General features: G+C 57.7%; 2 protein-coding genes and 2 long non-coding RNA genes across 7 annotated transcripts; 3 read left to right on the forward strand and 1 right to left on the reverse strand.

The window, feature by feature from the left end:
• Positions 1-1,187: 1,187 nt before the first annotated feature.
• On the forward strand, positions 1,188-5,013 carry ZNF579 (zinc finger protein 579). The gene is made up of 3 exons (XM_037025952.2): positions 1,188-1,491; positions 1,910-2,068; positions 2,973-5,013. Exon 3 carries the CDS (start codon positions 2,975-2,977, stop codon positions 4,631-4,633), a length of 1,659 nt encoding a protein of 552 aa, XP_036881847.1. The 5' UTR covers positions 1,188-1,491; positions 1,910-2,068; positions 2,973-2,974; the 3' UTR covers positions 4,634-5,013.
• A 1,424-nt stretch (positions 5,014-6,437) lies between these two features.
• Positions 6,438-9,959, forward strand: LOC118973822 (uncharacterized). Its single transcript, XR_005063328.2, has 4 exons — positions 6,438-7,002; positions 9,190-9,256; positions 9,383-9,662; positions 9,860-9,959. It is a non-coding gene; the product is annotated as an uncharacterized lncRNA (long non-coding RNA).
• Positions 8,677-9,941, reverse strand: LOC140846965 (uncharacterized). Of its 2 annotated transcripts, none has more exons than XR_012126544.1 (3): positions 9,806-9,941; positions 9,390-9,496; positions 8,677-9,213 (listed from the first exon to the last, which is right to left on the reverse strand). It is a non-coding gene; the product is annotated as an uncharacterized lncRNA (long non-coding RNA). The 2 variants fall into 2 exon arrangements; XR_012126545.1 differs by having other exon boundaries at positions 9,822-9,934.
• Positions 9,960-13,638: 3,679 nt separating the features above from the next.
• On the forward strand, positions 13,639-23,865 carry SBK3 (SH3 domain binding kinase family member 3). Of its 3 annotated transcripts, XM_017647195.3 has the most exons (4): positions 18,755-19,595; positions 20,067-20,217; positions 20,701-20,903; positions 21,977-23,864. In XM_017647195.3, the coding sequence occupies exons 1-4, from the start codon at positions 19,551-19,553 to the stop codon at positions 22,661-22,663; spliced, it is 1,086 nt and encodes a 361-aa protein (XP_017502684.3). In that variant the 5' UTR covers positions 18,755-19,550; the 3' UTR covers positions 22,664-23,864. The 3 variants fall into 3 exon arrangements, with proteins under 3 accessions (XP_036881934.2, XP_036881935.2, XP_017502684.3); XM_037026039.2 differs by lacking the exons at positions 18,755-19,595; positions 20,067-20,217 and adding an exon at positions 13,639-13,795 and having other exon boundaries at positions 21,977-23,865; XM_037026040.2 differs by lacking the exons at positions 18,755-19,595; positions 20,067-20,217 and adding an exon at positions 13,990-15,656.
• Positions 23,866-24,494: the final 629 nt, after the last annotated feature.

The raw sequence follows: 24,494 nt of genomic DNA on the forward strand, positions 1-24,494 counted from the left end.
ATTAAGACAATTTAGACAAAATAATCAAACTACTGGAAAAATGCAAATTACCAAAACGGATTCAAGAAGAAATATAAATCAGAATGAACCCGTAACAAGAAATTGGGTCAGGTAATAAAAATCTTCACACAAAGAAGAAAAAAACCAGTATTATTGGCCAGCAGGTGCTTTAAAAAATCATGCCCTTGGCCCCTATCATTTCTCCCATCTCTCTCTCTTTTTTTTTAGGAGAGCAAGGTACAGGCTTTTATTTAGAAATAAAGTGAGAGGAAAAAGCTTCCGGCTCACGCCAGGAGGGGACAAGAGAGCCCTCTCTCCCATCTCTTTTTGAAACGCAGATTTACTGGACCTCAGTGAACTTCGAGAGCTTGTACCTTACTTGTCATGCTCTTTAAAATGGGGGGAGCAATGTCACCCACTTCATAAGAGGAGGAACAAATGGGTTTGTGTTTGTAAAGCACTTACCAGGGTTAAGCTGTAATTTACTTTCATATTTTATTTACTTTTATCATCCCCCTCTTCTTTTTCCTTTACTATTTATTTATTACTTTTTGCACATGGAGCACCTGCATGTGGTTTCCAAGGCAAGTATGAAAGGGTAGCTTGGGGTCGGTTTCAGTCCTGGAAGTGAGACAATGTTGCCAGTTTCCTCTTTATTCAGTCCTTCAGGTGCAGCCGCTAGCTGGTACAGCCCTTAGAGGGGGCAGGGACCTGTTCTCCACCTTCCATTCTTCCTCCCCTTCATATTATCACTTGGAGTCGTTCCATATTTCGCACAGCGAGCCCCTTCTCCTTCCTCCACGGACACGTGGCATTCCACTGGGCGGATCCATCACCGTTTGTTTAGCTCACTCCCCATCTTCTGCACTGAGTCTTACTGCTGCACCTGTTAACAGGGCACAGGCATTCTTTTGCATGAGTAAATCTACCTGATCAATGGATTCCTGAAATTGTCCACCTGTTAAGGCTGTTCCAAATTCTACTCGCCCTAGCCACGGAGGGAAGGTCCTGTTTCCCACACTCTTGCCAACAACGTTCAGCACATTGGTATTTCACCTTAAACAAACAGCAGGTACACTCCTGCAACACGCCTTTTCTGCTCAACATTAGGTACTTGACATGTGGCCTGCTGGTACATTTCTCTCCAGCTGCCATTTGCTCCTCTTTCTCATTCCTAACCCTCGGCTCTCGCAGGCTCCGGCTGGAACACTGCTGTCTCCTGGAAGAGCTCCAGAGCACCATCACTCCGGGGCGCCTCGGCTGGTGCATCCTCGTCCTGCCTTAGAGCACCGTCTCCAGGAGGGGGAGGCGATCTGTTGGCCTCCTCCACCAGACCATGAGCTCCCTGCAAACAGGGTTCCAGGGCTTCTGTCAGTGCCACCGCAGCTCCAGCACCAAGGACAGAGCCAGCCCACAGTAGGTGCTCAGTAAATATCAGTGGCTTGGATCGAAGGAATACATGTAGCAAAATATACTCAGAAGCGGCCTGAGGTAGGTGCTCGGTGAATGTTGGTCTGTCTAGGATAGAGTGAATATATGCGGGGCTTATCACAGAAGGGGAAACTGAGGCTCTGACAAGGAAAAGTGGTTGCTCTGCAGCTAAGGGAAGGCTGGGGAGCGGGTACTTTCCCTGAAGCCTCTGTCACTACCTCAGTCATTCCCCCAACCCAGGGCCACCCCCTCGCCCAGCACAGTGACTGGCACAGACAGGACCTGATAAATGTGCATTTGTTGAAGGAATGAATGAATATGTGTGTCTGCTGGGGACGGAGGGGAACTGGACCCAGCCTTCCGAGCCCCAGCCCCCTCCCCTTGCAGGACCCAGGAGTCCCAGCAGCCCACCACCCCCTCCCGCCCCGGGGTCCCCGTCCTCCCGTTCCGGCTTCCCATCCAGTCTTTCTTCTTTCAGGCTCCGCCAAAAGGCCAGGTTTCCGGGGGGAAGGCTTAGGCAGCGACACCGAGCCCAGCCGCCTCCACCCCCACCACGCTCGGGGCCCTCCCTCCGCCCCGCCACCACCGTCCGCTCGTCCGGCCGCGGGGAAGGAAGAAAGGAGCGAAGGAGGCAGAGGTAAGGAGCAGGCGCCGGGCGCTCAGGCCGGGCCCGGGCGCGGGCTCGGGAACCTGCCGGGCCTCCACCCCAGGCCCCAGCCCTGCTGATCATGCCCGCGGGGAAGCGCAGCTGGGCCAGGCGGGGGATCGGCCCCCTTGGGAACACAGAGCACCCCACCCCCGGCAGCCTTCCTGGGGGCCCGGGGGCCTGGCCCTCGGCCTCCTCACCCCTGCAGAACCCGGGCAGCCGAGCCCCCAGCCCCTCTCGTCCCTTGTCGGGACTGGCCCCCTCCCCCAACCTTCTCCGCCACCGGGACCCCGGAATCCACACGCCTAGCATACAGGGCTCCAGGCGCTGGGTCCCAGCCCACCTCTCAAATCCTAGCCCCAGTCCCCGGCTCCCGGCTATCCCGGCCCCGGGAGCCCAGCCCCCCGCCCCCTCCCCGACTGCCGGAGCCCTCCCACCCCCAGCCTCCCCAGCCACCCCCAGCCCCTGGCGTCCGGGCATCCACACTCCATTTCCGGGGCCTGCCGTGTTGAATCCCACCCCCTCCACTCCGCTACAGGCGGGTCCCCGCCCCTCCCAAGATGTCCCAGTGGCCCCCGGAGAAAAAGCAGTTCACTGACTTTGTGTCCCTCTGCCCCTCGTCTGACGGCCTCGGCTTCTGCCCGTGAGCCCTGCCTCCCTCCCGCCGTGGTCCTGATGGCTGTTGGCTCCATCTCTGCCTGCATCTCTTTGTTTTCTCCCCATCTCTCTGCTGGGCGTCCCATCTCTCCTGCTCGCTGGCTCGCCTGTCTTTTCCTGTGCGTCTGTCTGTCTGTCTCTTCCTCGCCTGGCTGAATGCCTGACCCTCCGATTCTCTGTCTCGGCTTCTCCCTCTGACCCCCTCCCGTCTGTCCATCTCTCCTCTCTCTCCTTACAGGCATGGACCCACAGCCCCCTCCACCCGCCCAGGGCAGCCCGCCTCACCGGGGCCGGGGCCGGGGCCGGGGCCGAGGCCGGGGTCGGGGCCGAGGCCGTGGCAGGGGCGGTGCTGGAGCCCCCCGCGCCCCTCTGCCCTGCCCCACCTGTGGCCGCCTCTTCCGCTTCCCCTACTACCTCTCCCGGCACCGGCAGAGCCACTCAGGCCTCCGACCCCACGCCTGCCCCCTGTGCCCCAAGGCCTTCCGCCGGCCTGCCCACCTCTCCCGCCACCTGCGCGGCCATGGGCCGCAGCCCCCGCTGCGGTGCGCCGCCTGCCCCCGCACCTTCCCGGAGCCCGCCCAGCTCAGGCGCCACTTGGCGCAGGAGCACGCGGGCGGCGAGGTCGAGCTGGCCATGGAGAGGGCGTTCAAGGAGGAGGCCGAGTCCAGCTGGAGCTCGCAGGAGGAGGGCGCAGAGCAGCCGGCCACCGCCGCAGCAGGGCCCGTCAAGGAGGAGGCTGCGTGGCCCGAGGCGTGGCCCGCGGGGGAGCCGGCCACGCTGGCGGCCCCCACGAGCACCGAGCCCTGGAAGTCGGAGGAGGAGGAGGCCGAGGCCGGGGCTGCGGAGCTGCGGGCCGAGCTGGCGCTGGCGGCCGGGCGGCAGGAGGAGAAGCAGGTCCTGCTCCAGGCCGACTGGACGCTGCTATGTCTGCGCTGCCGCGAAGCCTTCGCCACCAAGGGCGAACTCAAAGCCCACCCGTGTCTGCGCCCCGAGGGCGAGCAGGAGGGCGAAGGGGGGCCCCCGCCCCGCCCCAAGCGCCACCAGTGCTCCATCTGCCTCAAGGCCTTCGCCAGGCCCTGGTCGCTGTCCCGCCACCGGCTGGTCCACTCCACCGACCGCCCTTTCGTGTGCCCGGACTGCGGCCTGGCCTTCCGCCTCGCCTCCTACCTCCGCCAGCACCGCCGCGTCCACGGCACGCTCAGCCTCCTGGCCTCGCTGCCCTCGGCGGGCAAGAAGGACGACAAGGCCGCGGGGGCGCGGACCTCAGGGAAGGGGCCCGAGGGCGGCGAAGGGGCGGAGTGCGGGGGCGCCTCGGCCGGGGGAGAAGGCGGGCAGGACGGAGGGGACGCCGCCCCGGCCCGGCCCCCCGCCGGGGAGCCCCGCTTCTGGTGCCCCGAGTGCGGCAAGGGCTTCCGGCGCCGCGCGCACCTGCGGCAGCACGGGGTCACCCACTCCGGGGCGCGCCCCTTCCAGTGCGTGCGCTGCCAGCGCGAGTTCAAGCGGCTGGCCGACCTGGCCCGCCACGCGCAGGTTCACGCCGGCGGCCCGGCGCCGCACCCCTGCCCGCACTGCCCGCGCCGCTTCTCGCGCGCCTACAGCCTCCTGCGCCACCAGCGCTGCCACCGCGCCGAGCTGGAGAGGGCCGCGGCGCTGCAGGCGCTCCAGGCCCAGGCGCCACCGCCACCGGCCGGCCAGGAGGCGGGGGGACCCCCGCCGCCAGCGGGGCGCATCAAGGAGGAGCCGCCCTCCCCGGGGACCCCGCCCCAGTCGCCGCCGGCTGCCCCTCTCTTCCTCAGCGCCTCCTGTTTCGACAGCCAAGACCACTCAGCCTTCAAGATGGAGGAAGAAGAGATGGAGAGCAAGACGCACCTGCACGGGGTGGGCGGCCTGGCCTCCTGACCCTGACACCCACGCGCGGCCCCCGTGGGCTCCCCGGTTTGCAACGTGGAGGAGGGAAGTTGAAGGATTGGCACCTCCTCTGCCCCCTGCCCCCCCTTCCAGCCCTGACACCAAGCGGGGCCCCGGCCCCCACCCCCAGCCCCCCTGATGCCGGTTAGGAACTGCTCGCCACACACTCGTCTTAAGGCCGGACGACTTGGAAAAGAAGGCGGAGGACACTGGCCAGAGGGATGGAGACTGGGGGAACCCCTGCCTGGCTGTCCCCCATTATACACACTGGACACCATCACCTCTTTGGAACTGCCAGACCTGGGGGTATCCCCAGTGAGCAAAGGTCCATCCCTGCCCTTTTGTCTGTGAATAAATGTGAGTCCGTGGAACCCAACAGAGTGAGGCTGTCTGTGGGGCTGGCTCGGGGATCGGGGGTGCGCCGATTTGCCTAACAAGCTCTGAGCTTGGGTTTGGAGCAGGAAGGACATAGACACCCACCCGGGAGCAGGCAGCCAAGCCGGAAACTCAAAAGAAGAAACCAGAGTGAGGAGACAGGTTACCATCTGCCTGGAGTCTTTGGAGAGCCCCCCTCCCCGCATTCACTCCGCAGACGTTTGTGGGGCGCAGCACAGATGAGCGGACTGAGGAGGAAGGCCGGGCAGCCCGTGACGAGCTGAGTTTCTGTATCTGCTGTCCAACAGTGTTAGCTGCGAGCCACACGCGGCTGCTTCTGTTCACATGTAGAATATGTGAGTACATTTAAAATAATTACAACAGAACAGGATTAGAAGTTCACTGCCGCTGTCACCCTCTTTCAAGTTCCCAGTGGCCCCAGCGGCCGGTGGCCACCCTGTTGGAAGGCACAGTTCCAGAACATTCCATCCTCGCAAGAAGTTCTTTTGCACAGCGCTGCTCTCAATAATGAACGAGTCTACAGTATAGCGCCAGGTATTGATAAGGGACACGGGAAAACTGCAGGGCAGTGGGATGGCAGAGCAAGCTGCACAGGGTGGGGACGCTGGAAAGATGACCTTTGACCCGAGTGAAGAACCAGAGGAGGGCAGCAGGGGCAAAGGTCGTGAGTGGGTGGGTGCCGAGTGTTTGAGAAACAACGGAATTGGGGCTGGGTGGGAAGGGTCGTTCTCTACAAATCGCCTGGGTGTTGTATTTTACCCATTTGATTGGGTCCCAGGAGTGAAGGGGGAAGAGCAGATGTGTCCAATCATCCTTAAAACACCTCGTCTTCCCTTCTGTCGCACCGTCCCCAGCACCTTCCACGGCTCTCTCGCCCTGTGGAATACTGATGTTGACCACTTAGCTCTCTTTACACCTGTAAGGCCAGGCAAGAGGGGTGAGGTCATCCATTTTTTTGAGGAAGGGTTTTTCTCTCGTGGGACGGAAACATCAGGTGAGGGTGAGGGTGGAAAGATGGGGCCGAGGGCCGAGGGTGGAGACGCTCACCATCCCGAGCTTCGCAGAATTCTGTCAGATTTCACGCATCCTAGCTGAGCCCTTGGGACGGTGCCTGGCACATGGTGAACGCTTAATACATGTTACCACCTTGATTGTCGCTGTGTTCCCTACCACCGGGCTGGCTATGGGCACAATGATGAGTAGCCCAGCTGGGCCCCTGCCTTGTGGAGCCTACAGACCAGTGGAGGAGATGGACAATAACCAAAGATTGGCACAGATAAGTTAGGGTTTCCAAATGAAACCAGTTTTCCAACAGAGTAGATCTGAGGAGATCTTGTAGCTAAGCCTTGGGTGTTGGGGGTTAGGGGGGTGGGGGATGGTTTATCACAGCAAAGCCACCTCCTCCGCAGGAGCCTTCTGTGGTTCCCTATTACCACATCTAAGTGCAGACCACCATTTAGTGAGCGTGCAACATGGCAAGACACCTTTTCAGCACAGTCGCATGGATAAACTCATGATGGGGTGCTTATCCAGCCCCACTGATAGAAGGGGGCAGGCAGGATTCAAGCTAAGTCATTTGACCAGCGTCTGTCACCACTACTGCGAGTTCAGCCCTTTGTGTGGAATGACTCAGAGGGAAGGGGTGAACCCCATGGCTGGAACCTGGGAGGGCCTGTTACTCTTCCCGCTCTGTTTTCCTCGCCCAGGCTGGTGTAGCCGTGATCGCAGGGAATCTTCAGCACCCCACTGGGAACCAGGAAACCACCTTGCCATCTTCCAGAGGCGAAACAGCACGCAGAAAGGGAGATCTCCTAGTGGGACGATGGCGGGTGTGGGGCTGGAAACCCGGGCTGGACCAGCTCACACCCCGAACCCTTAACCAGGCCAGCATGACCCTCAGCTCCAGGACACCACCCACCTGCCAAGACCCCCGCCAACACACATCCGGGTCTCCAAGCCCAAAGGCATGTACTCCCCTCCCACCACACACACACACACGCAAGCACGTTGCCTATCACCCACCGGCGCCACACATTTGCCCCACCTTAAGGATCAGCTGTGCAGATAGAAACACTCCTAGAACAAAATACAGAACTTTTGGTGAGGAAAAGGCCTGAGGAGATGAGAGACTGGGGCAGGCGTGGGATAGGGTGCTGTTCCTGTGACGTGATGGTGGGTGTGCGTGCATCGAGCCCCAGTCACACCTCTCCCTGGTCTGAGCATTTTACATACGTGATCTGAATCACATTTGTTAACACAAAACACATTTGTTGGGTATTCACACTACGTCTCTTTCTATGGGATTCCAGGAATCAGCTCATTGAATCTTCACGACAGCATCATCACATGGGTGATTTACAGGCCCCATTTTTTGTCTTAAACTACTTTACTGAGGTATCATTTATGTACCACAGAAGTCACTCATTTTAAGGTACAATTCAGTGATTTTTTAGTAAATTCACATGATTGTGCAACTATCTCCACAATCCAATTTTAGAACTTATCCATCAGCCCCCAAAAGACATTTTAGCCCATAAGCATCACTCACCATTTACCATTCCCACCCCCAGCTCCCAGCAACCATGAATCTACTTTGTCTCTACAGGTGTCCCTCTTCTGGAAGTTTATATAAATGGATCATAGGATATGTAACCTTTAGTGTCTGGCTTCTTTCACTTAGCAAACAGTCTTTGGGGTTCAGCCATGTTCTAAATTATATCAGTACTTCATTTATTTTTATGGCCGAATGACATTCCACTGTGTGGATAGGCCACATTTTGTTTATCCATTCCTCTCTCGATGGGCATCTGGGCTGTGCCCACTCTGGCTGTTGTAAATAGTGCTGCCATGAACGTGCGTGTCCAGGTCTTCCTGTGGACACAGGCTTTTATTTCTCTTGGGCGGATTTTTAGGAACAGAATTGCCAGGCTGTGTGGGAAGTTTATGGTAAACTTTTCAGGAAGCTGCCAGACTATATCCCAAGGTGGCTGTACTATTTGCCTCCCCACCAGCCACGTGTGGGGGGCTCCCCACAAGGGCTCCATTTCCCAAGAAGGAAATTCAAGTTTGGGGAGGCAATTGACTTGCCCAAGGTCACAGGGCTGGTGAGTGGCAGATCCAGATACAACCCCAGGCACTGTGCTCTTAACCCTTACCTAGGGCTTCATCCTTACCTGTTCATTCATTTGCCCTTAAGTGCCTTTTAGAGCACTTACTATGTGCTGTGCTAGACAGGGGACACTTCAGAGGACACACAGACAAGCTTCCATTCTGGCAGAAGACACAGATCAACTAAGAGTTCTCGAGGCTCCACTGTGTGCTGGGCACTGTCTGGGGTGCTGGCCACCCCTTGGTTAATGAAACACACAAATCCCTCCCCACCCAGGTCCTCCAGTCTGATGGGAGGAAAAAGACCTGGAAACAGAATCAGCAAGCAAGTTATGAAGCATCTTAGGAGGGATGCATGTGGTGGAGCAGGCAGGCCTATCAGAGCAGGAGCTGAAGGGGACATGTCTCAGGGGAGACAGCACTGGGGTGGGGCAGGGAGACAGGACGCACAGGGACCCCGATTTCTACACCATGAATAGGGAGACTCAGCCCAGGAGGGATTCAGGAAGAGGTTGGCATGGTTTTTCCTTTTAACATTTTATTGTGAAATTTAGAAACACAGAAATGGAATTGTAGAGTGAATAGCTATACCCTCGCCCCCTAGAGTCTCCAGTGAGCATTTTGCTCTAGTTGCTTCATAATGATCTTGTCTGTCTAGCCATCATCTTTTTAAAATTAATAAACTTAACTTTTTAGAGCAGTTCAGGTTCACAGAAAAATTGAGTAGAAATTAGAGATAGCTCCCATACAATTACCTTTTAAAAGTTCATTTCACAGCAATTTGCAAATATCAGGTAATGTCACCCCTAAACCCCTGCAGTTCAACGACAAAATATCTAACATTTAGTTAGGCTTCTTGTCCTTGGTAACATTAAATGCAGTGCCATGGGTGCGTTTTGCCTGTTACCATTTGATGCATTTTGAGAAATACCCGAGTAGCACAAGCTCCTCTCCTGATTTAACAGGTTCCCAATGGCTTCTGTTCGGAGAACAAGCGGGTGGAGTGGGGCCTGGTTCTCTTTTAAATAAGCCTTTTCTTTCAGAATGGTGTTGGCTTCCCAGAGCATCTGTGAGGACAGCACAACCTTCTCGCACCCCCTGCCCCTGAAGGTATGTCCCCCATCACCTGGACACCTCGGTCAGAACCAAGCAACCAACATGCACAGGTTACAGCCCAGACGCTACCCTTTACCCCAAATTCGCCCATTCCCCCCTAAAGGCCTTGTTCTGCTCCAGGACTCACCCCGCAGACCACCTGGCCTTGTGTCGAGTCACGCACACGCGTCTCCGCTGGTCTGTGTCCACTTCTCAGACGTGCTTTGGTTTTTGATGACGGGCCAGTTTTGAGTCCTGCGGAGAAGCGGGGGCAGGTGGACCCTGTTACCCACATTGTTCCTAACTGACCAAGTTAACCTGGACCACCTGGCGGGCAGACGGCCCTGGGGCCTGATCTCCCGCTGCCTTCTGCTCTCTGGAAACAAGCCCACATGGAGGAAGGAACGAAGGGGGAAGTAAGGTGGGGGTGCCCAGATACCTTTGGGGGAATCCTCTGTCCCTTCTCCTTGCCCCTTTATTTATTTATTTATTCATTCATTCAATCATTTTTTTTATTTATTTATTTATTTATTCAATCATTTGTTGGTATCTGTGTGGACTCACGGATGGTTATTTATACCCCGGGTTTAAGTCCAGTTCGGTCTCTCCTATCGGCAGGCATTATGTCTCCTCCACCGGAGCCCACCTGCTCCAAGGCCAGGTGCCTGGCTGGCGGGCTGGGGCACTGACTGCAGCCAGGTGACCAAGGAGGGCTTCTGGGAAGAGTCACTGCAGACTCGACGCACGGGAGCGGGGGGGCTGAATGTGGGGCCCCGCTGCCCAGACAGCCGCCCTTTCCGGAGGGGCCCTGGGGCTCGCGGAAGGGGGCGGCCGCCCACCCACGGACGCGCAGCGAGGCGGCGCCCTCCTTCCCAGCGGCAGGCGCCCCGCGTTCCCAGCCCCACTCCTGGCCCGCTGGGCGGCCCGCTTGGAATTCAGCGTCGGAGGAGGAGCCCAGCTCCCGGCGCCTCCGGGCTCCTTATCTCGCCACGCCCGGCCCGTGCCTGGCACCGACCGCGCTCCCGCAGCCCAGCGGCCGGACCCACCCAGGCCCGCACCGCCCCCATGGGCTCTTCTGTCTCGAGGAGGGAGGCGGGTCGCCGGCAGCAGACAGGGAACCAGGGGAGGGAAGTGACTCACCCAGGGTCACCGGGGAGGGCGGGCCGGAGGGAGAAAGGCTTCCCTAGGCTTCTGCTGGCACAGCCCCGAGGCCCTGGTGCTGAGGCGCGGGCCGCCCCCACGGCTGTCCTCACCGCCGCCGCAGCCGCCCCGCGATCCCGGCGCAGGCGCTTCTCCACACCGGCCCTGGGCGGGCAACGCGCCTTGCCTGGAATGACCCCGCGCCCTTCCTCCAGGCTCCCTGTGAGTGTGCCCCCCTGGCCCCTCCGGCCCTGCTGCATCCAATCCGTCAATCCTTGTGGGGCGAACACGCGGCTCCCCACTATTCACACAGGTGCTGATCACGGCAGATGGGATGAAGGTTCCGAAACAGTTGCTTTAGGGCAGGGAGGCGATCCTCGGTGGGCCTGGCCTCATCAGGAGACCCCTCAAGAAAGGTCGGGGGTGGGGGGCTTCTCCTGGAGAGATTCAAAGAATGAGGGGGTGTCAACAGGAAGAAGATTGTTTCTGGCCTTGAAGGTGGGGGGGTCCCCATGGCAAAGGAATGCAGACAACCTCCAAGAAGAGTGGATTCTGCAGCCTGAGCCTTACAGAGAACCAGCCATGCTTGCGCCCAGCTCACAGAAACCCTGAGCTAGTAAGGGAGGCTGTTTTAAGATGCTACATTTGTGATAATTTGTTACACAGTGTGCAAAACCAAGCCTTCTCCCTGGTTGGCTTCCTCCAGGGCACTCGCATGTCATAGTACATTGGTTTCTTTCATTTGTTCCAAAGCTGTAGAGTTTGCTGGGGCTACCGCAACGCAGTGCCACCACCCCGGCGGCTTGGCACGACGGAGACATCTCGCCTCACGGCTCCAGAGGCTAGAGGCCCAAGATGAAGCCTCGGCAGGCGCCCCCCCCCCCACGACGCCGGCAGACGCTGCTTCCTTGCGTCCTCCTCGCTTCTGGGCTTGGCCAGCAGTCCGCGGGGTTCCTTGGCTTGTGGGTGTGTCACCCCAGTCTCCCCCGTGCGTGGGTGGCTTCACATGGCCATCTTGTGAGGACACGGTCATGTTGGATCGGAGTCCCGGCCCTGCTCCAGCATGACCTGCTCGTGCCTAATTCACCTACAGTGACCCTATTTCAATGAGCTTACCTTCTGAGGTCCTGGGGGTTAGGGCTTCAGCCTATCTTTGCAAGGGGCACAATTCAACCCATTGCTACCCACAGACCTCCTTTAACCTCATTGGCAATGAACATAGCTCAGTGCAAACGTTGGCTGAGGTGACCACTGGGTTCTCAGAGCCTAGGGCGCTGGCACACGGACGCTTAGAACTTTTCTTTTTTTAATCATTTGATTCATTATTTCTTTGAGCCCCTCTCCACATCTTTCAAGTGGGGATCAAGCCCCTGTCCTCATGGTTTCTTCTCATTTTCACATTTGTTTGTTTATTTGTTTGTTTGTTTAGTTACATCCACCAACCCCCAGATCAAAAAGGGCACGTAGTGGTTCACCGCCGCCCAGTGCCCGGCACAGTGCCTGACCCACACTAGACGCCCAGCAAATAATTGTTCAACAAGTCAGCGAGGCGACCACTGTAGCTGCCCCAGCCCCACTTAACCGAGGTGGAAACTGAGGCTCAGAAATGTGAAGTGAGTTGCTCAAGGTCACTCCCAAGGCCAAGCTGTAAGGTCACGGCAGTCTGGCTGGGACCTTCCCCCTGCTCCTGCCCACCTGCCGAACCCCAGCTGAACGCAGATGCTCCCCGGCCCTGTAGCCGGAAGGGGCCACCTGGGCAGAGAAGAGGCAGGGGGACAGACGGAAGGCAGCTCATGCAGACTGCCTCCGTGGGAACACCTCTCAGGGTCCACACCCAGAGGGGGGCTCCCCAGCCTTGGTCAGCCCCGTGCACATGCCCACCAGCAGTGCAGAGGCACCCAGTTTGCCCAGCATTCCCTAGGGTGCCTGGCTGCCAGGGGGTGGGGGAAGGAGGGGACAGGGCAGCACCGAGGACTTCTAGAGCAGCGTCGCTTCTCTGTGTGACACTGAAATGGTGGACACATGTCTGTGTGTCTGTCCAAACCCACAGACTGTACAACAGCAAGAGCGACCCTAAGGTGACTGTGGGCCTCAGGTGGTGGCTCTGTTGTGTCCGTGTGAGGCCATCAGTTGTAATAAGTCTTCTGTCAGGTGGAGCTGCCGACTATGCATGGGGAGCAGGGGGCGTGCGGGAATCTCTGTACCTGCCTCTCAGTTTGGCTGTGAAACCAGAATTGTCCTAAAAATAAGTTCATTAAAAGAAAAGAAATGAAAAAGCACAAATCAAGAAAATGCTGCTGGTGGTTACCCCCGGATTATTGCTGCAAACAGTCCTATTATGCAAAGGAAGAGAGAGGTGTTCAAGGGGCTTGGGCGTCCAGTACCACCTGCTCCCTGCGGCCTCTCCCCAGAAGGTGCCATCCTCCAGGGATTTTTTTCATGGTTTTACTGAGATATAATTCCCACGCCGCACAGTTCACCCACTCAGAGGGCACAGCACAGTGGCTTTTGGTATGGACACAGAGCCGTGTGCCTATTATTGCCACCATCAATTCTAGAACATTTCCATCACCCCAGAGAGAAACCCCTTAAGTGTGGCCCCCCAAAGTCCCTGTCCCAAGGCCTAGGCAGCTCCCCTTTTGCTTCCTGCCCCTTGTTCGTTCCGCTCTCTGTGCCGCGCATCCTCAGAGCCTGCAGGGCTACGTGCTGCATGGCTGCGAGCAGGTGCTCCATAGTTACTGACCCATCTGTCTGTTCTCATTTGAATGCCAGTCTCCGCTGGCCTCTCCTCAGAGGCCTCTTCCTCCCTCACCCTCTGACCCATGGGGTCTTTCCAGGACCACCTCTGGGCTCCACTTTGTCACCTCCATTAGAGCAGGTGCCACCCTGCTTCATGACTGCCCACATCCTTGCCCATGGCACCTTCCAGACCTGGGCAGGGACAGAATCTGTCTGCTTCCCTTCGTCCCATGTCAGGCCCGGGAAGTGTGTGTTGAATCTGAATGGAAATAGCAGTCAGCAGCCTTGACGTACACCTGTTGCTAGTTCCTGGCCTGCAGACACTGATGCACGTGAGAGGCTCGGCTGCTATGTGTGTGATGTGGAGTCCGACCGTCCGGGTTTGAGTCCCAGCTCTGAGTGGGACACTGCGCAAGACACTTAATCTCTGCCAGTCCCCCTTTCCTCCACTATAAGACAGAGCTAATAATAGGGCCTCCCTCTCCCGGCTGCTGTGAGGATTAGCACAGGGGCTGGCAATACACAGAGTCCAGTAAATGCTGGCTATAATTATCATTAATCACGCGGGATTTACAAAGCCATCACAAACACACTTCATCAGCCGTCCGTCAGTCTCCCCCTTCCGCACACATTTCCCCAGGAGAGGCAGACAGGACCCGGAGTGCCCAGGGAACTGTGAGTTCTTCCGTGTGCCTGGCGTGTCCGGGGACGTGGGGACAGGTGCCACCTCCAGAAGGGCTCAGAGGCCAGGCGAGGGAGCTTGGACTCTATCCTAAGGGTAATGGGGAGCCATGAAAGGTTATGGAGAAGGTGAGGGACAAATGTTCCCTCTGAGCGTTAGAGCTCTTTGGGGTGGTGGGTGGGACACTGGGAGGGAAGGCCTGGAGTCCACGAGGAGGCTGCAGCCACCTTGCCTGCAGCCCTGTGGTCGTGGACAGCCTTGGCCCGCAGGCTCCAGACTCACAGGGCCTGTGATCCCGGTGAGGTCTGAGAAAGTGTGTGTTTCCCTTTTCACAGAAGTAAAAACGAGACAAGGTGAAAGTAATTTTGTTATGTTTTATTGCACTCCGTACAAGGCATTCTTGTCATTCAAGACATTCAGTGTGGCGGGTTCTCCTTGTTCCTGGTAGTTACACTCTGTAAGCCCAGAGTGAACACTGATGAGCGAATATGGGAACATCACCCCTAGGAGCAATACACAGTTAGGTTCCTGCAAGCCGCTGGTCCCAGTATTTTCATTAACGATCAGTATGTAACCTTGTTTTTATGTGTGATCTGTTTAAAGACACCTTATTCAATACATGTTGTGGTTCACTAACACTGAACTAACAGCTGGTGGCATGTATCTCATAGCTGAAGGAAGCTTATCCAGCACACGTATTTCTCTACAAGGCAGATCACAACCTTCTTGCTATTAGGACACTAGGAAATACTTTGGCACTGTTGGAGAACCATCTCAAACCACAAAGTCACCAACATAAAGTGCTTTCGGTGCTGCGAAAAACCTGGCACTGAAAAGACCATAAAAAGGACACTTGTTTGCAGTCTGAGCTGAAACAAGCATGCGGAGGTCACCTTGCTCAGCCTCAGCTGGGCACATGTGTGTCAGCGGCTCAAATTTTTCACCACCCTGCACATGCCCGTGGAAGCAGCGTGATCGCTGACGTGTGGGTTACAAAAAGATTTAGCAGGTAGGAGAATATGCAAACACAGCATCCACGAATAATGAGATCAGCTGCATAGACAAAACATTACACATCATCATGTAATTAATATGAAAATCATCAGTGAGATCGCTTACATTCTGTTTTACATGCTAAGTCTTTGCAATCCAGGGGTCTATTGTACAATCACAGCACATCTCAAATCAGACCGGCCACTTTTTGAGTGCTGAAGAACCACACAGGGCTAGTGGCTTCTGTGTCTGACAGCTCAAGTTTCTGTAGCTTTCTTCAGATTCTCAAAGCCACCTATGAACTCAAAAAGTAAAAATCAAAAATCAATGCCAGACACAACCACCTTGGAGAGCTTTGTGGCAGTATCAAAGAAAGCCATCCATTCCGTCTTCCAACCCAGGAATCCGACCCCCAAGGGGGATGCCCCCAAGAAAGTGTGAGTTAACCCAAGAAACTCGGCACAAGGCGATGTATATTGAGTATTCTTTGCACTCCTGCTTATAAGAGCACAAGACTGGAGGAGCATAAAACGTCCACCCTCAGAGAACAGATCTGTAAATCACAGCATGTTCATACACTAGAATAGTTAACATCTTTGCAAAGTAAAGAACCTAAATTCCATGTAACAACGCAGATGAAACTCACAAACACAGGGTTAAGCTTTGAAGACAAAAGCAAGCTGCTGAAGGTCAAGGACATGATACTATTTATGCACCATCTGACAACATGCAAGGTGATACTTTATAGCAGTTCTGCATCTGTACATATGTAGCAAAGGTATTTTTTTTTAATGCATAAGGAACACCTTCAGATGGTGATAGTGGTTACTTCTGGAAGAAAGGGAAGAATTTGGAGCCCCGGTAAGTACACAGAGGAGTCTAATTATGTTTGAAAAGTTGTATTTCTTCAACTGGACAGTGATGGCCACGGAGGTGCTCGTTATATTATACGGGACCTTTTTGGTGCGTGTATGCCTGAACCGCTCCATTGAATGGGGAAGCATAACAAGCTTTCGTGCTTGCTGTGATCTGGCCAGACAGTGAGGGTTAACAGTGTGGCCTGTCTGTGCCGTGGAAAACAATAGTACCTATACCTTAGGTGGCTGCTGTGGATGAAATGCAGTTCCGGTGCAGGTGCACAAGGCCCCCAGGACAGTACCTGGCCCGTCTCAACTGCCTGGAGGGTGTCTGTTAATAATAATTGTGTTGCTAAGCAATCGCTCTCTTCTAGGTGCTGTATCTCGTATTTTCCTCCATTGTTTTATTTAACAATATTTATTCCATCTACGTATGAACCAAGGAGTGCCACAGGGCAACAGAAAGAAAATGACCAACTACCTCAAAAGCAGGAATGAAGGCAGCTTGCTGTCTGTCACTATATGGTCACCTGCACCCAGATAACTACTAAAAGCCAAGAAGTTGATTTGCGAGCTTTTATCGCATGCTTTGCCGGTAAAACAAACCAACTTGATGTTGCTGTTTTTTTGTTCTTGATCCCCTTTCTGGCATGAGAATGGGGTGGAAGGGCAGGTGGGTTAAGTTGGCAACTGCACAATCTTTGAAATGTAAGTTAATTTTTATGTGATCTTTCAGGATATAGTTTATTCAATAAATGTATTTGAAAAAATATAGAAGATATATAAATAATATAAAATATACTGCATATGATAGAATATATGATATGATATATAGTATTATAATGCATAATATAATTATAGATAAAGTAATGTATACTGCATTTATTATTATATACAAAATGTGATATTTTAAAAATATATTGCAAACACCAAACTGTTTCTTAACAGTAATGCTCTGGGTGGACCTGCAATTACTCCCATTTCATGAGGAGGAAACTGAGGCATGGAGGCAGCTGGATAGTTGTGGAAAGACGCCACTCACTTGGCAGGAGGGCAGAGCCGGAAGAGGCTCACAGGAGGGGCCCTTGGGTGCTGGAGGGGAAGGGGACAAAGGGAGAGAGCTGCGAGGCCCAGAGGCCAGCTTTAATGAAGGGTGTGTGCACCCTGGGACCAGGATTGGAGCCTCCCCCACCCACACCTGCCTCTCCTGGTCACTCCGGGTGACCCTGTGGGGTGGCGTTGCTAAATGGGGAGGTGCAAAGCTCCCCGGATCATCAGTGAACCTCGCGGGGAACCAGGAAGGGCCGGAGGGCCGCAGCGTCCCTCTCACCCTCCTCTCGGGGGACCCAGGTGGCCGGCTCTGCAGCCTGACCTCTGGCCGCAGCCTGCTGCACACACCCAGCCAGCCCCGTCCCTGGGAAGGAACTCAGCTCCAGGGGGCACTGGGAGTCTGTTTCACTCAATCCGCCTGGGCAGAGGGCAGAGAGGCCCTGAGTCCCCAGACCCTCGTGGAATCCCGGCTCGGCCTGTCGCTGGCTGCTGGCCGATGTCCTCGCTGCTCTGTGCCGCACTTTCCCATTGGTAAACTGGACACTGTCATTCTACACACCCAGGGCTGCTTGGGAGGACTCCACAAAGTCTTGAATGACTTGGAGAAAAAAAAAAGCAAGCCAGGCCTGGCACCTGATAAGCATTGAATAAGTAGTCATCGCATGAATTTCATTCTAGTTTTACTTTTTGAGTAGGTAACATATTGCGAGAAAATTCAAAATAGGACACAGGCAGAGCGCTTGAAAGCCACCCCAGGTCTGAGCCAACCCGAGTGGCGGCCGAGGACATCCTGGGGGAAACTGGGAGAACACGATCCCGACTGGGTATTAGGGACTGTCAATGGTCCTTGGATGGGGTTGACTGTGGCTGAGCCGGAGATTTCCCTGACCTTTTCAGAGACGTAAACCCAGGTGTTGCGGCAATAATTTATCATGATGTCTGCAACTGAATTTTGTAAGTCGGATTTTCATAAAGAAAAAATTTCCAGCATAACCAAAACTAAAGAGCAAAAGGGATCCCCCTGTTCTGTTAGCAACGCGTGTTCTGTGCCGGTACCCCATCCCTGCACCCAAGCTGGCTTGGATTTTCTTTGGCTGGAGTGTTTGAAAGCACACAGCAGGCAGCGCGTCCTCTCACCCAGAAAGGCTTCCATAGGCTGCAGTTTACTCTACAAGACTTCATTCCCCCGAAGAAAACAGAGATAAACAAGGGTGGGGAAAAGGTAACACCTGTGACGTCCGGTCAGCCGGTTGCTGGGCGTTCAGTCTGGCGTTCTTCGGACTTTTCTGTATGTTTGCAACCTTTCACAATCACACCCCCAAAGACTCAAAGAGCAGAGCCGTCCTCTCTCTGCACCCCACCCCCGCCCCCTGCCATCCCTGGGGCAACATCACAGCCTGTTTCTGGGGAACCTTCCAGAGTCGCAGTGACTATTGCTGTCTTTATTAATAGCAGGATTGTAGTAGTAGTGGAAACTGAGCAGCCGGGCAGGGCTGTGAGTCACTCAGACTGGCCCGGGGCCGCCTGACACCTCCTCCCCCTCTTAGAACCTCAGTTTTGGGCTCTGCAAACTGGGGATAAATCCCCACCCTCTTTGGGTGGCTGGGAAGATCCCATGGAAAGGCCCCTGCACAGAGCTGGGCTCAGAGCAGGTGCAGAGCCCATGAGGGAACCCCTCCCCCCCAGGGCCCATCTCAGCTGGCGGAGCTCCGGGCCTGCAGGAGGGGGGCTGGGGCTGGGGATCCTGCGCTACGGGCTGTGGGAAGGGTCTTCCTGCTTCCAGGGGGCCAGAGCCCCACATCCATGGGGAGAGGCAGAAAGCCTGGAGCTCTGGGGGTCTCACCCCAGCTAAGGGGTGTGAAGGGGTCTGTCCCCTTCTTTCCTGCTGCCCTCAGGCCTGGCCCCTGGGGGTTCACAATACGCTTTGTCCCCTCTGTCCTGGGACCAGAGCCCAGAGCCCAGGCTGGTCTAAGTTTGGAAGGGGGAGGGAGGGGGGCAGCGGATCAGAGAGGGGGAGGGAGGGTTGCGGGGGACAGGATGTCTCCGAGCTGTCACACACCCCTGTCCTGGGCCCAGAGAAGAAGGGAGGGACAAAGGCTGTGAGGGAGTCAGGAACAAAGACAGGAGGAGGGGACGGACGGACGGACACGGGGAGCACAGGCCAGAGGGAGGCAGAGAGGGGAGCAGGGACGCAGAGACAGGGCGGTGGGTGGCCTGGGGAGCACAGCAACAACACGGTGGGGGGAGTGTGCAGACAAGAGGCTGGGGCCTGGGGCCAGCAGGTGGGACAGGGACACCCACCTGCAGGCCCAGGAGCAGGAACAGGGAAAAGACGGGGACAGGGAGCAGAGGGGCAGCACAGAGAGGGCCACCCGGAGACCTGAGGGGGACAGAGGGCAGAAGGGCAGCACAGAGAGGGCCACCCGGAGACCTGAGGGGGACAGAGGGCAGAGGGGCAGCACAGAGAGGGCCACCCGGAGACCTGAGGGGGACAGAGGGCAGAGGGGGAGCACAGAGAGGGCCACCCGGAGACCTGAGGGGGACAGAGGGCAGAGGGGCAGCACAGAGAGGGCCACCTGGAGACCTGAGGGGGACAGAAGGCAGAGGGGGCAGCAGAGAGAGGGCCACCCGGAGACCTGAGGGGGACAGAGGGCAGAGCGGGCAGCAGAGAAAGCCAGGGAAACCCCTCAACCACGACGCAGAGGGAGAGCGAGGTGGGCCCGCTCAGCCAGGCTCCCAGGGCGAGGACCGGGGGGCTGCAGGGGCACTCTGGGGAGCCACTCGCTTTTCAGGGAGCCCAGACGAGGGGTGCTTGGCTGAGGGCCAGCCGACACCTGGCAACCCTGAGATGGAGGTCAGGGACCCCAAGAACCAGGAGAATGGGGACCCTGAGGTGAGACATGGGAGGCAGGGAAGAAGGAGACAGAGAGAGGGATGGAGAGGGGCTGGAAGCCGACGCAGAGCTGAGAGAAGGATGCGGACATGGCACAGACAGGGGACAGGACAACATCAGGGACCCAGAGCAAAGCACCCCAGGAGACGCGGCAGGCCCCAGGCCCCAGGGAAGCGTCCTCAGAAACTCCGGGCAGGAGGCAGGGGGATGGAGAGACAGGCATGGGCCCAGCATGCAGCTCCAGCTGGGGCTGGGGGCACCAGGGGCTCCCACAGATGATGGTGGGCGGGCTGTCTGGGACAATCACCTCTAACCCCGCCAAGACACGCAGACAGGTGGCGTGCGGCTGGGTGAGTCACCGTGACTCACCCCCTCCCTAGGGACGGTGCCCGGCCCTGGGGCCCCCGGGCCCCTCACTGCCCTCGGGGGAGCCCAGCTCACCACCTGCCCCCCTCTGTGCCTGGCCCGCAGGAGGACACAGCCGCAGCTCTCCAGCGGCTTGTGGAGCTGACGGCCCCCAGGGTGACCCTGGTGAGGAGTCTGCACGTCCAGTACCGGCTCATCCGAGAGCTCGGCTCCGGCTCCTACGGCCGCGTGCTCCTTGCCCGGCCCCGCCATGGGGGTGAGTTCAGCCACCGAAGGGCAGACTCCAGGATTGCCCCCTTAGAGGGCTCCCAGAAGCCACTGAGACAGGGCACATCCTCGGAAGGTGCTGATGGGGACCCTTTGTGACGGGCTTTCAGAAAGTTAAGGGCTCAGCCGGAGGGCAGGAGGCTTGCCCGTGTCACATAGCAACACAGAAGCACAACTTGGGGTGGAAGCCAATCACCCCATCCTTTACTGCATGCGAGAGGAAGCTGAGGCCAGGGAGGGGCAGGCAGCTGTGCAGGCCACCCAGCAGAGCAGGGAGAGCTTGCAGGAAGGTCGCCTCCAGGCTCTACTTCGCCCAAGAAGCTGGCGGCATAAAGAGGTCAGCTGCTCTACCCTGCCCCTCTCAGATTTACACGTGAGCTCCCTCAAGCTCAGAGAGGTTAAGCAGCCTGCCTGAGGCCCCCCAGCGAATCAGAGCCCCTTGGGTTACCTTCCACCCCCGCCTCCCTGGCAGGTCCGGCGGTGGCTCTGAAGCTCCTGCGCCGGGACTCGGTCCTGAGGACCACCTTCCTGAGGGAGTTCTGTGTGGGCCGCTGCGTGTCGTCACACCCAGGCCTGCTCCGGACCCTGGTGGGACCCCTGCAGACCCCCCGACACTTCGCCTTCGCACAGGAGTATGCGCCCTACGGGGACCTCAGCGGGATGCTGCAGGAACGGGTGAGGGACGCGGGGGACAAGGGTGGGGCTGCTGAGCCCACGTCCAGCTCTGCCCCTAGGCCCTCTTCCATCTCCCAGTCTGACTCAGGAATCAGTGCCCAGACTAGCTCCACTCTGAGCCCCCAAACAAGCTACCTATTTCCCATTCTCAGCACAATTCCATGCCTGGCCCTCACGCAGCCAACACCCAGATGCGCATGCTTGGGTGGGGCCCAGGGCTGGGGATGAGGGCAGCTCAGGCCTGAGCTGTGGGGGATGAGTGTGCGGGTGGGGGTGGAGGCAGAGCTGGGGCTCTGGTCAGCCCTGGGCTTGGAGGCGCGGCTGCGGGCTGGCTGGCGGGTAGAGTTTCAGGGGATGCTGTCCTGGTGATGGGTGTGGACAGCACGCTGGGGTGCAGGATGAGGGAGAGGAGGCAGAGGACCCGCACAGAGTTGGAGACGGGCTGGGACAAGGCTCCCTCTAGAAAGGAGAACAGGTCACCACTGACCTGTGAGATTGTGGGGGCACTTGAGTTTGAAGATGAGGGTGAGTCCATCTTTAGGAATAGACCTTGGAGTTGAGATAGGTTTGGGGATAAACAGGAGGAAAGAGGGGAGGGAACTGAGGAGATGGGAGGGTGGATGGGCGGGCAGGTGGATGGATTGCTGGGTGGGTAGATTTATCAATCGATTTGATGAAGTAAACTACAGGGTGACTTTAGAACAGGGCCCAAGGCAGAGATGGGATCTAAATTACCACGGGACCAGGATTAAGTATGGGGTTTGGAGATATGGGTGATCAGTTTAGAGGCATTAAGAAATGTAAGGACTGGGTTTGAGTATTAGGTTTAGGGAAAAGTTTGGTGGAAGCTAGGAGAGCTGGTTAGATTTGGGATTCCTGTGGGTAGAGCGTCTGGGTGTCAGTCTACAGGAGCACGGATGTGGGTTCAGGTGGGGGTCGAAGATCTGGAGAAGATTTTGGGGGATGTTGTAGGGACACTAGAGTAGCCACTGGCCTAGGGTTCTGGATTCTCAAAGCCCAAAAGAAAGGGGGCCAAAGGCGCCCTGACCTTCATCCTCTCTCCTTGACCCCAGGGCCTCCCAGAACTGCTGGTGAAGCGCGTAGCAGCCCAGCTGGCCGGAGCCCTGGACTTCCTTCACAGCCGGGGGCTGGTCCATGCGGACGTCAAGCCAGATAACGTGTTGGTCTTTGACCCCGTCTGCAGCCGTGTGGCCCTGGGAGACCTGGGCCTGACCCGGCCCGAGGGCAGCCCAACCCCTGCACCCCCAGTGCCCCTGCCCTGCGCCCCACCCGAGCTCTGCCTCCTGCCGCCGCCTGCCACCCTGCCCCTGCGAGCTGCGCTGGACTCCTGGGGCCTCGGGGTGCTTCTCTTCTGCGCCTCCACCGCCCGCTTCCCCTGGGATGTGGCACTGGCTCCTGACCCGGGGTTCGAGGCCTTTGCTGGCTGGATGGCCGCCAGGCCCCAGCCCCCTCAGCCCCCAGCCCCTTGGCACCAGTTCGCACCCCCGGCACTGGCATTGCTCCAGGGGCTTCTGGACCTGGACCCTGACACTAGGAGCCCCCCCCTCACTGTTCTGGACTTCCTGGGGGATGACTGGGGGTTGGAGAGGAACAGAGAGGGGCCTTGGGGCCTGCGGAGCATGTCCAGTGAGGATGGGGAGGAGGCGGAGGGGGGAGCAAGCCTGGAGGAGTGGACGGAGGAGGAGGAGGAGGGGGTTGGAGGCGGAGGCAGGATGGGGACAGAAGGGGGAGCTTCCTGACCAGGTGGCTGAACAGGTGGTGGGTGCCGGGCCAAAGGCCCTCCCCCAGCCCCACTGCCACCTGGATGAAGAGACAGCTGCTCCGGGGAGCCAGAGGAGGGGCACATTGCATCTCTGCCTGCTGAAGGCTGGGTGCGCATGCACACCGCGCGGCCCCCCGCAGAACACCTGGGACTCCGGCCCTGCCTCCTCAGACCCAGCAGTCCAGGCCCCCGGCCTCCTCCCTCAAGGATCCTTCCTATTCCTTCTGTCCTGAATGTGTCTTCATGAAGAAAGGGGCTTTTCTGGTATAGATCCATCTCCGCCGGCAGGGGCTTGATGAACGCTTCTCAGGGGGTCCTGGTGGGTCACTCCTGTCTCCTAAGACCTTGGGTGACTCCCTCTTTCTGGCACCAAATCTGGGCTTTCAGGATCCAGTACCATGGAAACCACCCTCCACCTCACCTGTGTCCCTGAGTTGTGTGCCACCGGGGGCATCACCTCCTCTGGACCTAAATGTGCACACGTGTACACACATGCACAGGCACACTCGCTTCCTGCCTGCAGACACTTGCGCATCCTTTGTCCTCCCCCGGCCTCTCCAGGCCTCGTCGGGAAGCTGCAGGAGAGGCGGCGGTGTCTCCACCTTCCAGGGTCTGCCTGCCAGGCTGTCCAGGACGGATGTGGCCTTTCTCACTCTTGCATCCTTTCAGGTCTGCCCCCACTTAGCAGGTGGCCTGTGCCAGCTCCAGGCAGTGTGGAACACCACGGCGTGTGCCCGTCCCGGCTCTGAGGGCCTGCTGACCTGGCCATGCAGAGTGCTGCACTGGTTTGCAGGGGTCTCAGATCCCCCGGACTAGGCTGGGCGCCCCCCCACCTCCCCCACAGCCCCCGGACCCTGGTCCTGCTGCTCATGCCTGAGGGCAGGGGCTGCGTGGATCCCCCCCGGGACCCACACCACATGCTCTCTAGACTTAGAGAAACGCTTCTGCAACGTGGTGTCCTGGACTGGACCGCGGGACAGAGGGAGGCTGGTGGGGGGAGCCCTGGTGAGCCAGGGGAGCTGAGTTTGAGCTTCTCAGTCTGGATGGATGAGCTCTCCACTGAGATGCACCTGGTGGGGAGCCGGCCAGGAGATGAGGGCGCAGTGCCATCTTTGCAGGTGTTCTGTGAATCTCGTTATTCCAAAATAAAAAGTTTATTAAAACAAATTGAGTTCACACTGGTCATCTCGCTACAAACCTGAGTGGGGAGAGTGCTCCAGGCACCCCCCCACTCCATCAGACCCGGGGTCCCCGCCTAGCTGCCCCCAGTCTGAGTGCAGGGCACAGACCGCCCTCCCCACCCCAGGGCTCCTCTCTCCCCAGTTGCTCCACCACCTGCTCCCCGGTGGCCCCAAGGCTGAGATCATCCCACACTGGCCACTTTGGAATCCCGTTGTCTCATCCTTTCCTCAAACAGGACCCCAGTGTGTCATCCCTTGGGCACCCCCCATCCAACACTTGTGTCTGACCCATCAACGGGGCACTGATGGGGCAGTGGGTGGGGTCGAGGCAGGGTCAGCCAGAGAAATGACTTCATCCTCCACAGGGCCCAGACTCCCGGGTCTGAGGGAGGGGGCTGGGGCCTGGACTCCCTGGTCTGAGGGAGGAGGGGCTGGGGGCCTAGACTCCTGGGCCCAAGGGAGGAGGGGCTGCGGGCCTGGGGCCGGGGTCTGAGGGAGGAGGGCTGGGGGCTGGACTCCTGGGTCTGAGGGAGGGGCTGAGGGCTGGACTCCTGGGCCCAAGGGAGGAGGGGCTGGGGGCCTGGACTCCTGGGTCTGAGGGGGAGGGCTGTGGGCCTGGGGCCGGGG

Source organism: Manis javanica, chromosome 17 (genome assembly GCF_040802235.1).
Source record: "Manis javanica isolate MJ-LG chromosome 17, MJ_LKY, whole genome shotgun sequence".
NCBI lineage: Eukaryota > Metazoa > Chordata > Mammalia > Pholidota > Manidae > Manis > Manis javanica.